The sequence below is a fragment of the Mandrillus leucophaeus genome, unplaced genomic scaffold, assembly GCF_000951045.1.
Source record: "Mandrillus leucophaeus isolate KB7577 unplaced genomic scaffold, Mleu.le_1.0 Scaffold995, whole genome shotgun sequence".
Classification (NCBI taxonomy): Eukaryota; Metazoa; Chordata; class Mammalia; order Primates; family Cercopithecidae; genus Mandrillus; species Mandrillus leucophaeus.
The window spans coordinates 601,987-616,057 of record NW_012110863.1 but is presented as its reverse complement, the minus strand read 5'-3'; the positions used below and the strand labels follow the sequence as shown (position 1 = coordinate 616,057).

The 14,071-nt window shown below is 45.6% G+C and overlaps 1 protein-coding gene across 1 annotated transcript in view; it reads right to left on the bottom strand.

Annotated features, from left to right (window-relative positions):
• The window catches only part of AKAP10 (A kinase (PRKA) anchor protein 10), a gene marked incomplete at its 3' end in the record, with an annotated part of 86,428 nt that extends 76,018 nt beyond the window's left edge, over window positions 1-10,410 (bottom strand). Inside the window, exons 1-2 of the mRNA XM_011971266.1 lie at window positions 10,304-10,410; window positions 254-301 (exon numbers count right to left, since the gene is read on the bottom strand). Coding sequence (XP_011826656.1) covers window positions 254-301; window positions 10,304-10,319 — 64 coding nt within the window. The remainder of the gene's footprint in view (window positions 1-253; window positions 302-10,303) is intronic.
• Window positions 10,411-14,071: the final 3,661 nt, after the last annotated feature.

Sequence of the window (14,071 nt, the reverse complement as noted above, 5' to 3'; positions counted from 1 at the left end):
CACACTCCAGCCTGGGCGATAAGAGCAAAACTCTATCTCAAAAAAATAATTAAAGTAAAAAAACCTACTTATTATATGCTAGGTGTTAAAGTGTTATACAGGTTAAAGAGGGAAATAAATCAAAATCATAACTAATTATAAAATAAGGCAGAAATGATTAATGCCAAAAGAGAGAAGATAACAGGATTAAAGAGTCCACAAATGCAAAGCACATCACTTTCTAACGCAGTGGATTGCAAAGGGCAGAACTTACCTTTAATGGACTTGACATCTGAGGTCTTCTCTTGTTCTTTGCCTTTCACTAGAATATAAAAAGATAATTATGACCAATTTTGCAGTCAGAGATCCACTCAATAATATTGTAAAAATTAGACCAGCTTTATTCTAAGATGAGTATTCAAAGTTCTAGAACAATGCACAGCCTTGGAGGACAGCACAGGAGGGCAGTTGTCAGCAAAGGCTTCTCTAAGGAAGTGACCTTGAAACAGCATCCAGTCAAAAGAGTTGAACCTGCTTATGGAGAAACAATGTAGTCACGGACTCTACCACTTATAAGCCACGTGATCTTGGACAAGTTACTTTACTTCTCTGGGTCTTAATTTTCTCGATTTATAAAATTAGGTCAATAATAAAAACTACCTTAGAGGGTTATTGATGAAAAAAAAAATACCTGTAAGGGGCTTAGAAGGGTGACTAGCACAGTAAATTTACGACAAATGTTAACCAATATTATTACCACGTGTCATCCAGAGTACTAGCTACTAGAAGCATAGTGAAGAAAGTTCTCTGGTTGTGTATCACATATTACTTCTTATTCTTCCCATAGCATCAAGTAAAAACATCCTAAACCTCTAACACTCAAAGTATAATAATTTGTCTGGGCCAGGCATGGTGGCTCACGCCTGTAATCCCAGCACTTTGGGAGGCCAAGGCGGGTGGATCACCTGAGTTCAGTAGTTCAAGATCAGCCTGGCCAACATGGTGAAACACCATCTCTACTACAAACACAAAAAAATGAGCTGGGCGTGGTGGCGGGCACCTGTAAGCCCAGCTACTTGGGAGGCTAAGGCAGAGAATTGCTTGAACCCGGGAGGCGGAGGTTGCAGTGCGCCAAGATCACGCCACTGTACTCCAGCCTGAGTGACAAAGGGAGACTCCATTTAAAAAAAAAAAAGATAAAAAAAATTTGTCTGTAAAATAATCATATAATTGCTTCTTTATTACATAAAACAGTAAAAATTCTGCTGTAGATAATATGACATCCAAGATAAGAAGGTGCCCAGCAGCTTAAGCCAAGTGTGAATTCTATTATAGGATCTGACATAAGACTATTTTAAACCCCCTTTTCTTTCTTTTTTTTTTTTAACATTAAACTTTTAAAAATCTTACTAGGAAAAGGTTATCAAAATAAGAAATGCCAAAACGTGCCCATCTCTCTATTTGTGCTCTTAAACACTGAAAGGTGAAAGGCTAGTAGCAGGAAATAACTCGCCCCCAGAGTATCTGGTTGAAGTCGATACATCAACTGTTGAGTGCTTAGTATGTGCCAGACACGCTCCCAGCTCAGAAAAGGCAGTGATTTTGCCTTCAAAAAGTCTACATTCAAGTGTGTGGAGACTAACATGAAAAAAATAAATAAGATCGTTGCAGGTACTCATCACTGCTATCAGGAAGACAACATTTAAAAATGTTGTAGGGTGACTGGTGTTTGCAGCCCTCTCAGCAGCATCTGCCCATGGACTACATCACTCACTTGAAACATTAACTTGCCTTGGCTTCCTTGACTCCTCTCTTCTGCATATACATCTGTATTCCCTGGCTGTTCCTACCCATTCTTAAGGCTTACAATACCATATATATGCTGTTACTCCTAAATTTATATCTCCATCTTAAATCTTTTATCTCAAATTCATATAGCTAACCATCTACCTGCCATCTTCTATAATTCCACTTGTCTAAAAGGGAACATGTTATCTTCTCCCAAAACTGTTCCTACCTCAGTCTTCATCTTCCCTCATGAATGACACTGTCATTCACCCACTACTCAGACCAAAATTCTGGAAGTCATCCTTAACATGGTCTGTTTATTACCTTCCACATACAAACTATGACCAACTGATTCTACCGCTAAAATAAACCGCCACGGTTTCACTTTTACCACCCTAAAAACATTCTCCTACTAACACCAGATCTCCTATGTTATACTTCTAACAGACATGCAACTCAACAATCAAATATCAGCATTTTGCTGCATTTCCTTCTGTCCCCCTAAGTATTATACATAGAGTTTAGAGTTCCCATGAATCACCACCTGACCCTTCCTTTCCCAGATATAAATACTATACTAAATTAGATATTTTCTGGCTGGGAACGGTGGCTCACGCCTGTAATCCCAGGACTTTGGGAGGCCAAGGCGAGTGGCTTACTTGAGGTCAGGAGTTCGAGACCAGCCTTGCCAACATGGTGAAATCCCATCTCTACTGAAAACACAAAAATTAGCAGGGTGTGGTGGCGGGTACCTGTAGTCCCAGTTACTTAGAAGGCTGAGGTGGGAGAATCGCTTGAACCCAGCAGGCGGAGATTGCAGTGAGCTGAAATTACACCACTGTACCCCAGCCTGGGCGACAGAGCAAGACTCTGTCTTAAAAAATAAATAAATAAATAAATTAGATGTTTTCCTTCCATGTCTGTTTTTTGACTACGACCACATCCAAATACTTTCTTTTTAATTTTTATTTTATTGAGACAGGGTCTTGCTCTGTTGTCCAGGCTAGAGTGCAGTGGCCTGATAATACTCGAACTCCTGGGCTCAAGTGATTCTCTCACGCCACCATGCCTAATTATCCTTTCTGTTGTTGAGATGGGGTTTTGCTATCTTGCCCAGGCTAGTCTTGTACTCCTGGGCTCAAGTGATCCTCCTGCCTCAGCCTCCCAAAGTGCTGGGATTACAGGTGTGAGCCATCACACCCAGCCAAATGTATATATACATTTTAATAGTATTATTCTGCACATCTTTAAAAATTACGTGAATGGCTAAGCACAGTGGCTCATGCCTGTAATCCTAGCACTTTGGGAGGCCGAGTTGGGTGGATCACTTGAGGTCAGGAGTTCAAGACCAGCCTGGCCAACACAGTGAAACCCCGTGTCCACTAAAAATATAAAAATGAGCTGGGCATGGTAGTGCATGCCCGTAACCCCAACTACTCGGGAGGCTGAGGCAGAAGAATCACTTTAATCCAGGAAGTGGAGGTTGCAGTAAGCGACATCATGCCACTGCACTCCACCCTGAGTGACAGAGTAAGACTCTGTCTCAAAAAAAAAAAAAAATTAATTACACAAATGGCACTCCACACATATCTGATCTGTATTCATTCAATAATCTGACATGACTATTGATGCAGTTCTAGTTCATTCATGCAGCTCTAGTTTATTCATTTTAGCTATTTAATTCCTTTATAAATATACCTTTATTTACTCATTTTCCTGTTAGTGAACATTTACTTTATTTCCTAATTTTCACTTAAATATTCAACTGATGAACATTCTAGTACATGTGTTCCTATGCATATAAGCAAGAATTTCTCTAGAATAAACCTCTAGAAACGGAATTGCTAGGTAACAAATTATGTGCATTTTTTTTTGGCCAGGAGCGTTGGATCACGCCTGTAATCCCAGCACTATGGGAAGCAGCTCACCTGAGGTCAGGAGTTTGAGATCAGCCTGGCCAAAATGGCAAAACCCTGTCTCTACTAAAAATAAAAAAATTGGACGGGCGTGGTGGCACACGCCTGTAATCCCAGCTACTCAGGAGGCTGAGACAGGAGAATTGCTTGAGCCCAGGAGGCAGAGGTTGCAGTGAGCTGAGATCATGCCACTACATTCCAGCCTGGGCGAGAGAGACTCCGTCTCAAAATAAATAAAAAACAAATTATGTGCATTTTAAATGAAAGTGACTGTACCAGTTCCACGTACTCAGATAGCCACGCATCATAGTCTCATCCTTGGTATTTTTAATTTTGCCAACTTATTAGTTTTGAAATGGCATTTGATGTTTTAAATTCATTTCCTTGTTCCTCTGAGGTTAAAATATCCTTTCATGTTTATTGGTCATTTTGGTTCCTCTTTTATAACTGCCTCTTCATGTCCTTTGTCTTTTACTTATTACCTGTAGAAACTGTAGAAATTCCATACATGTCCTGTATGCAAATCTTCTCTTCTGTAAGTATCTTAGGTATATTTTATTGTATGAAAGTTTTAGGTTTTTGTTTTGTTTTGTTTTTTGAGATGGAGTCTTGCTCTGTCGCTTAGGCTGGAGTGTAGTGGCGCAATCTCGGCTCACTGCAAGCTTCGCCTCCTGGGTTCACGCCATTCTCCTGCCTCAGTCTCCTGAGTAGCTGGGACTACAGGCACCCACCACCATACCCGGCTAGTTTTTTGTATTTTTAGTACAGACAGGGTTTCACCATGTTAGCCAGGATGGTCTTGATCTTTTGACCTCATGATCCGCCCACCTCAGCCTCCCAAAGTACTGGGATTAAGTTTTAATGTAGTCAAATTTACACAACATATTTTCCTGTGTCTTATGTTAAACAATATCCCTTCTTATCCCGAGATCAGGACTTTCCCCCCTACCTGTTCTTCTACATGATTTTAAGTTTTGTTTTAACATGCTGGGCTCTTATCTACCTAGAATTTGTTTTTATATCAAGGATTGGCAAACTGCGGCTCATGGGCCAAATCCAACCCACTACCTTTTGTTTCGTTTTGCTTTAAGACTCCATCACCCAGGCTGGAGTGCAGTGGCGCTATCTTGGCTCACTGCAACCTCTGCCTCCTGGGTTCAAGTGATTCTTGTGTCTCACCCTCCAGAGTAGCTGAAATTATAGACACGCACCACCACGCCCAGCTAAGTTTTGCATTTTTAGTAGAGACGGGGTTTCACCATGTTGGCCAGGCTGGTCTCAAACTCCTGACCCCAAGTGATCGTCCGCCTCAGCCTCCCAAAGTGCTGGCCATGCCTAAACTGGCCCACTACAGGTTTTTGGAAGTAAAGTTTTATTGTAGCACAGCCATGCCCATTTGTTTACATATTATCTGTGGCTTCAAGGATAGAGGAGAGTGTGACAGAAACCATATGGTCTGGAAAGCCTAAAATATTTACTATTTGGCCCTTAACAGAAAAAGTCTATTGGTCTGATATGTATGAGAGGAGGCGGGAAATTATTTTTTGCCAGATAATGGATAATTGGCATCATTTACAGATCAGTCTATCTTTTCCCAACTAGGAACTCTTTTTATATCCAAAATTCCCATATATACCTGGGTCTGTTTCTGTGCATTTGTTTTGAACATATACCATAAGTATCAAGAATGGAGGCCAGGCGCGGTGGCTCAAGCCTGTAATCCCAGCACTTTGGGAGGCCGAGACGGGCGGATCACGAGGTCAGGAGATCAAGACCATCCTGGTTAACACGGTGAAACCCAGTCTCTACTAAAAAATACAAAAAACTAGCCAGGCGAGGTGGCGGGCGCCTGTAGTCCCAGCTACTCAGGAGGCTGAGGCAGGAGAATGGCATAAACCCAGGAGGCGGAGCTTGCAGTGAGCTGAAATCCGGTCACTGCACTCCAACCTGGGCAACAGAGCAAGACTCTGTCTCAAAAAAAAAAAAAAGTATCAAGAATGGAATGGAAACCAAATGGAAGCCTATAGCAAAATAATGCTGCCTCCTCAATCTTTATAAAACCAGCTCCCTCTTGACATTTAAGCTCAGATTTGAATGTCATCTCCTTAGAGGACATCTTTAACCACTCAATCTTAACAGAGATGACTGCCTAGACCAGGGTGTTAATTGTCACAGATGGTGAGAAGTGGTAGGATTTGGATATGTGTGAGGTAGACCTAACAGATTTGCTGATGGATCAGATATAGAGTAGGAGGAAAGAAGAGGTTCAAGGATGTACTAAAGTTTTGGGCTGAGCAATTAAAAATCCAAAAATGCAGCCAGGAGCGGTGGCTCACGCCTGTAACCCCAGCACTTTGGGAGGCCGAGGCGGGTGGATCACCTCAGGTCAGGAGTACAAAACCAGCCTGACCAACATGGTGAAACCCTGTCTCCAAAAATTAGTTGGTCGTGGTGGCGCATGCCTGTAATTCCAGCCACTTGGGAGGCTGAGGTAGGAGAATCACTTGAACCCAGGAGGCAAAGGTTGCAGTGAGCCAAGGTCCGCCACTGCATTCCAGCCTGAACAATAAGAGCGAAACTCCATCACAAAAAAAAGAAAAAAAAAAAAGCCAAAAATACTACTTACTGAGAAAAACTGATGAGCGGGTCTAAAAGGACTAAATCTGGCATAAAATTTTAGATATTGCAAGTTGAAGGTATCTACTGGATTAAGTTTGTCCAACCTGCAGCCTATGGGCCTCATGCAGCCCAGGACGGCTTTGAATGAGCCCAACACAAATTCGTAAACTTTCTTAAAACATTATGAGTTTTGCGATTTTTTTTTTTCAGCCCATCAGCTATTGTTAGCGTTAGTGTATTTTATGTGTGGCTCAAGACAATTCTTCCAATGTGGCCTAGGGAAGCCAAAATAATGGACACCTCTGTATTAATGAGGTAGAGATATAAAGTGAACCTAAAGTTGCATATACCAATCTGGATTCAGGGGCAAGGATCCAAGGTAGTGATGTCAATTTGGGACTCAACGCATTGGTGGTATTTAAAGTCTGAATAGAATCCCTAACAGACCATCTCCAGCTTCTACTCTTACCACATCCAGTCTCCAAAAAGCTTCTAGAATGATTTTTTTTTTTCTTTGAGACAGGATCTCACTGTGTTGCAGTGGTGGGATCACAGCTTACTACAGCCTCAAACTCCTGGGCTCAAGTGATGTTTCTGCTTCAGCATCCTGAATAGCTCACAACGCCCAGCTATTTATTTTTTCTTTTTATAGAGATGAAGTCTCCCTATGTTGTACAGGTTGATCTCGAACTGGCCTGAGGTGATCCTCCCGTCTCAGCCTCCCAAAGCACTTGATTACAGGCATGAGCCACTGTGCCCTAAAATGATCTTTTTAAGATATAAGTTCAGATCACTCCTCTTTTGAAATTTTAAATTAACATTCTCTCTGTATTTTGTTTGACACAGGGTCTCACTTTGTCATTCAGGCTGGAGTGTAGTGACTCAAATATGGCTCACTGTAGCCTCCACCACCTAGGCTCAAGTGATCCTTCTGCCTCAGCCTCCTGAGTAGCTGGGACCACAGGTGTGCACCATCACACCCAGCAAATTTTTTATGTTTTGTACAGGTCTCATGTTGCTCAGGCTGGTCTTGAACTCCTGGGTTCAAGCTATACTTCTGCCTCAGCCTCCTGAAGTACTGGGATTACAGATATGAATCACTATGTTTAGCATCTCGGCATTAGGAATAAAACCTAACCATGGCCTGTAGAGCTCTCAATCACCTGCCACTTGCCTACATCTATGCCCCAGTCATAGTAGCCTTCTTTCCTCTCTTGAAGGGCACCATGTTCTTTCTTGCCTCCTGACCTTTGAACATGCTATTCCCTGGCCTCTCTAGTTACCTCCTACTGATCTTTCAGCTCTAAGTTTCAAGGTCACCTGCTGAGTCCTCTAACATCTAACCAAAATGTGTTTCTCCTCTTAATCTTTCATAACACTTTACTCAATTTGTTAAGTATACACCTCTACACACACACTTACATGGAGCAGGAGGGAGAAGAGAGGAAGAGATTTGTTTGCTTATTTATTATCTGTCTACCCCAGGAGACAATAAACTCCATGGGTGCAGGGACATTGTCTGGTTCGCTACCCAATCGTGAGGACCTAGCACAGTGCCTGGCAGACTGTGGACACTCAAAAGATATTCGTTGAATAGAGACAACAGTCTCTTGTGCAATATGCAGTTTGTCTCATTATTCTTAGAATGCTTTTCCCCCCTTAAAAAAACAAAAGGTAACCACTGCAATGCCAACAAATTAGAGAGCTATTAAGTATACCCCTGCCTTACCAATAAAGATTCCTCCTTCTATTTTACCTGTTTCATTCATTCAGCACTTTCATTCATTCATCACCTAGCATCAGTTACCAAAACCGTGTACCTACTTAAGAAGTATTTAATGCCATTCAGAGTTCAATGGGCCTTTGGGAATCATCTAATTCTCAGCTGACAGAAGACAGAAAAGTAGGTTAACTGGTCTGTCCCCCGTTACAGTTAGTAGCAGAGCTGTCATATGAATCCAAGTTCCTGATTTTGTTTAGTGCTTTTTCCAAAACCCGTTTCTGGCCGGCCGCGGTGGGAGGCTCACTTGAAGTCAGGGGTTCAAGACCAGCCTGACCAACATGGTGAAACCCCGTTTCTACTAAAAATACAAAAATTAGTCTGGCATGGTGGGGCATGGGTAATCCCAGCTACTTGGGAGGCTGAGGCAGGAGAATCGATTGAACCTGGGAGGTGGAGGTTGCAGTAAGCCGAGATCGAGATCGCGCCATCGCACTCCAGCCCGGGCGACAAGAGCGAAACTCCGTCTCAAAACAAAAAAAGAGAACAAAACTCATTTCTGTTTGGTACTGTTTTTTTTTTTTTTGAGACGGAGTTTAGCCCTTTTTGCCCAGGCTGGAGTGCAACGGTGCAATCTCGGCTCACCGCAACGTCCGCCTCCCAGGTTCAAGCAATTCTCCTGCCTCAGCCTCGAGTAGCTGGGATTACAGGCATGCGCCACCACCCTGGCTAATTTTGTATTTTTAGTAGAGACGGGGGTTTCCCCACGTTGGCCAGGCTGGTCTTGAACTCTGACCTCAGGTGATCCACCCACCTCGGCCTCCCAAAGTGCTGGGATTACAGGCGTGAGCCACCGCGCCCGGCCTCTGTCTGGTACATTTTATCTGAAGCAACAGGAATTGACAGGAAATATCACTGCTGTCCACAGATCCACACTTGCTCACTTCGGATATGTATTTTTAATGAAGTGCAACAACCTTACCCAAAATCAAACCCAAGCTGCTTCTACGTAAATATTGTGCAGGTAATACAACTGAAAATCAAAAATGTAAGTAGTTCGTTTATACAGTTAGGCTTCCAGTAGCTAGTAAACTTGCAAAGTCATCAAAAGTAGTGGTCTTCCTCTTGGGGAACTTTAGCAGTAAGTAATTTTATTTTAGTAACAGCAGTAACTACCCCTCCCCCCAAGAGGAAATTATAAGACAGCACTGGGTGAAGAAAACAATTTTTTCACATGTTGCTTTTAGACATAAAACCCTCACTATTTGGAAAATTCAGACTTCCATAATAAGGTTCTAAAGAGATTTCCTTGATCTTGATCCACGGTCCTCAAAAAAACACAAAAAAACTAACCACCACCTAAGAACTGTTCTTAACCAAACAAGCAGGAACTTCTGTGGTCTTTAGCAATCGCTTCTGAACCAGCGCGACAATTCTCCTCTGACCTCGCGCAAGAAGACCACCTTCTCCCTCCCAGAAGAGTCCCGGAGCAGAGCAAGGCACTCAGGGGGCATCTGCGCCGAGGCCGAAGCTCGCTGAAGGCCTTGCTGCCGCCCTGGAGAAAGCCCTCGCAGGCCCACCTGCCCCACCGCCGCCCCTGAGGCCCGGCCTGACTCCCCGCCGGCGCCCCCTCAGCTACCTTTCCGCCGGAAGAAGGACATGGCGGGGCCCGGGTCGGGGCGGAGGGTGCGGGGGGACTGGCGCGGGGAGGGCCCGGCTCCCCTCATTCAGCAACCGGCCCGGACTTCCGGGTCCAGAGGGCCCGCCGCACTAGCGCGAAAAGGGACCCTTCTTCCGGGAGTGGGCCCCACCGCCTCCTCGGGATGCCCAGGCAGCTCCAGCCGCCATATTATCAACAAGCCGCCCGCCCGGAGTTCCGGTCCTTCCCCGCGCTAGGCTTCACGGGAGGTCAAGCGCCGGCCCCGCCCCTTTCCCCCACCGCCTCCCGCGGGTGGAGGGGCGCACGCCCGCATCGCCCGCGTGATGCGCGCGTGCGACCCGCGCCTCTTTCCCGGGCCCTGGGTGCCTGGAGCAAGCCACTGCTCCTGCAGCTGTTTTGTGGCGTCTGCCGCCGGCCCCCGGTGGAGCGCTGCAGACCCAGTCTCTGCAAAACTAACCTCCCTGGAGCGGGAGCCCTCCCAGCAGCTGGGACGGGGCGGTCCTTAGGTCCCCGGCTTCCGGCCCCTGGGCACCCTTCAAATTGTGCCCTTCTAAAAGGCAGGGCCAACCCTGTCACGCTCCTGCTCGACCCCTCCTGCTCCTCCGTTTGAGGTTTGCTCACAGGCGCTGGCCGACATGAGCAGCTTCACCCTGCACCCCAGCCCCTGCTTCCAACCAGGAGAGCAGCCCACCACGGCCTGCGGGTTCGAGGCGATGCAGAACCCTGATAAGGAAAGGGCACAACCTGCTGCATGGGAACCAGCAGCTCCCTCGGTCATTCGCGAAGGAAAAGGGGAAGCGGGCTTATTTCGGAGTGCAATCCCTGCGAATGCTGAACTTTGTAAGGGACTGCAACATAAAAGCCTCGCCAGTATTTAAAAGCAAGCTCCAGTGAATCATCCTTGCTCAAATGCCATTTTCCTGTGAATCTTCTGACCCTTCCTCTACTCCCAAAGCAAAACGAATCAAGCGTCCCTGTCTTTGGTGCTTCTTACACCCCACGAGTGCGCTCAGCGGCTGAGGTTGTAACTGCTCCCTGGGGTTGGGGTTGGGGAGGGCAGGAAGGTAATAGTAACTCAATAAATGTTCGCTGGGGTTTTTTAACCAATGAATTTTATCATGTGACGGATGAGAAAACAGGCCCAGAAGAGACAACTAGCCCAAGATGGTTCAGAATGTTAGAAATACCAAAATTGTTAGAAATAGATAATCAGTGCCGTGAAGAAAAGTCAGCACGGAGACAAAAGATCTCTCAGCAAGGCAATCTTTAGTTTCTGCAGAAAGTGTGCTCAGTTGCAGATGGGACAATGTCGAGAGCACACCTGAACAACGGAAAAGCAGACATATTTATCCCTTACACATTTGGGTCGTCCTCACTGCTGTGTCCTGCATCCATTGGCTGGAGCGGGACCTCACACTCTTAAACTGATACCCTGTTTGCTAATAGCGTAAAACTTTCCTAAATAGGTAAGTGCAAGGAAGAACGAAGAAATAAGGTTTAAGGAAGCAATAACATTTCCAAATAAGGAAGGGGCATAGACTGTGAGCTGCAATGTGCCTATGAGCATGTCCAACAATTACATAGGATAGGGCTTAACAAAGAGTTATTAGCACAAAGCAACGAGGTTTGAAGAAAGTCTTTAAAAGAAACTATTACTTATTACACTTATGATGTAGTCTTTAACAAGAAGGGGAACTTTGAAGGGGAAACTTTATTTTCTACAAGAATGTCCAAGTTTAAGACTATAACTAGAGGCCGGGTGCGGTGGCTCAAGCCTGTAATCCCAGCACTTTGGGAGGCCGAGATGGGCGGATCACGAGGTCAGGAGATCGAGACCATCCTGGCTAACATGGTGAAACCCCGTCTCTACTTAAAAAAATACAAAGAACTAGCCGGGCCAGGTGGTGGGCGCCTGTAGTCCCAGCTACTCAGGAGGCTGAGGCAGGAGAATGGCGGAAACCCGGGAGGCGGAGCTTGCAGTGAGCTGAGATCCGGCCACTGCACTCCAGCCTGGGCGACAGAGCGAGACTCCGTCTCAAAAAAAAAAAAAAAAAAAAAAAAAAACTATAACTAGAACCCGAAAAAGGCAAATCCCTTAACCTGCTCTAATAACAGTATGGTCTTTTCACTATATTATTAGAGCAGGTTAAAAGATTTGCTTATTTCATTTCTGGCCAGGCGCGGTGGCTCATGCCTGTAATCCCAACACTTTGAGAGGCCGAGGCGGTCAGATCACCTGAAGTCAGGAGTTAGACCAGCCTGGCCAAGATGGCGAAACCCCATCTCTACTAAAAATACAAAAATTAGCGGGGCGTGTGGCGCGCCTATAGTCCCAGCTAATCAGGAGGCTGAGGCAGGAGAATCTCGTACACGGGAGGTAGAGGTCACAGTGAGCCGAGATCGCGCCACTGCACTCCAGCCTGGGCGAGAGGAAGACGCCTCAAAAAAAAAAAAAAAAAAAAAAAGATTTGCCTATTTCGTTTCGGAGCATGGCATGTTTGCAAGTGCACGAAAGGTAACCAAAACTGACATGGAAAATTTAGTATGCGCCACTACTGTGCTAAACCCTCCAGATGAGTAATAGTCCTTGGAGTCAGTCCTGGTATCCGGAAAACTAGGCACTGAAAAATAAAGTCAACTGCTCAAGGTCACACACTAGGGATGAAGCCTGGATTTCAAGGTCAAGCCTCTCTCCAGGTAAGGAGAGTGCGTCCAGGCGCACTGGACGGAAGCAGCGCTGGCTACGGCTCCGGACGTCCGGAGTGAGCTGGCGCCGAACGGACGCGGTCTGGCCGCTTCCTGCTGGCCTTGGCGGGGCCTGCACCGGGAGTCTGAGCGGCGCCCCACCCAGGGATCCGAGATGCCCTTGGAAGCCAATCTGTGTTCTGGGCGGACCACACCCCGCTGTCTGTAGCCAATAAAACTCTGGATCCTGCATCCTACCCCCACCAAAGGGAGATCGGTCGAGGCCAAGGACCCGGGCGCGGTCTAGGTGGGATTTCTCCGCAGGCTGAGGGGACACGTGACTGTCTACCAGGGGCCCAAGTACAGGGCGTCAGCAAAAAAGCGCAGCGCCTTTCTCTCGTTCCCTTCCAGCGTGCAGAACCTCGCAGGGCCTATTTTGTATGTGTTGTGTGGTTAATCGGATGGGACGGGAGGGACGCAGGGGAAGGGAGAGTGCGAGAAATCCCCTGAATGTCTTTGGCACGGGGGCAGATCCGACAGAGTTGGAGGCGGAGGACTCTTAAGTTCCTCTAAATCTCCTCTAACCCTTCCTCATTCTCTCCTGCTAAGCAGAGTCAATGCAGAAGCAGTGCCTCATCTCCACTTCCAGTGTGATTTGCTGCCTTTGAGCCCTGCCCACCAGAAATTCCCCGACAGCCTCATACACCTCAGTCATGATAATGGCCGTCATTCTTTATGGAGTACTTATTATGCGCCTTCCTTGTGTTAAGTGCTTTACAATTACTAGCTCACTTAATCCATAATTCCTGCCATTCCCCGAAAAGAGACCCTGTGAGATCACATCACAACCCCCAATTTACAGATGTGGCCCTGAGGCTTAGGGTAACTTATGCAGGATCATGAGGCTGGTAAGAGGTAGAGACAGGATTTTAATCGCTGTCAATCAGACTCCAAAGCCATTTGCTTATACCACTTTCTTCTATCTGTCCACCCACCCATTCATCCAGTGTCCCAAAATGGGATATCTGTCGGACAGGTATATGGGAATGAATGATATCTGGCAGTACAGATTCTTCGGGTACCTACTGAATCATCACCCATTAAAATGTTTATATGCTTAGGGAAGCTTGCTGCTAAGAGTATTGTCATTTAATCTTTTGAAGTTTGATGATCCACATATGAGTAAAGTTAAAAGAAGAATTTAAAAATAATAACAATATTACATTAGCCTGAATACGCAGCTGTGGCAAGTTAATACCTTGCATTATATTTCTGAATAAACTTGATACAGTCATTTTAGTTTACATGTAAGATAAAATTAATTTTTATCAGAAGGAGTTCCTTTAATTGTGCTCCTAATTTTTGGGAATCGTTACAGTATATATATATATATGTATATATTTTTTAGACGGAGTTTTGCTCTTGTTGCCCAGGCTGGAGTGCAATGGCGCGATCTCGGCTCACCGCAACCTCTGCCTCCCGAGTTCAAGCGAATCTCCTGCCACAGCCTTCCGAGGAGTTGGGATTACAGGCATGCACCACCATGCCCAGCTAATTTTGTGTTTTTAGTACAGATGAGGTTTCACCATGTTGGTCAGGCTGTGCAGGGGCCTTTGAAAACAGTATGCTGAGAATAGATAGGGCTCAAGGACAGTATCTCCAATTGAACTTTTAATGAACTCCCATAGGCGCCAAGAAGGCGGG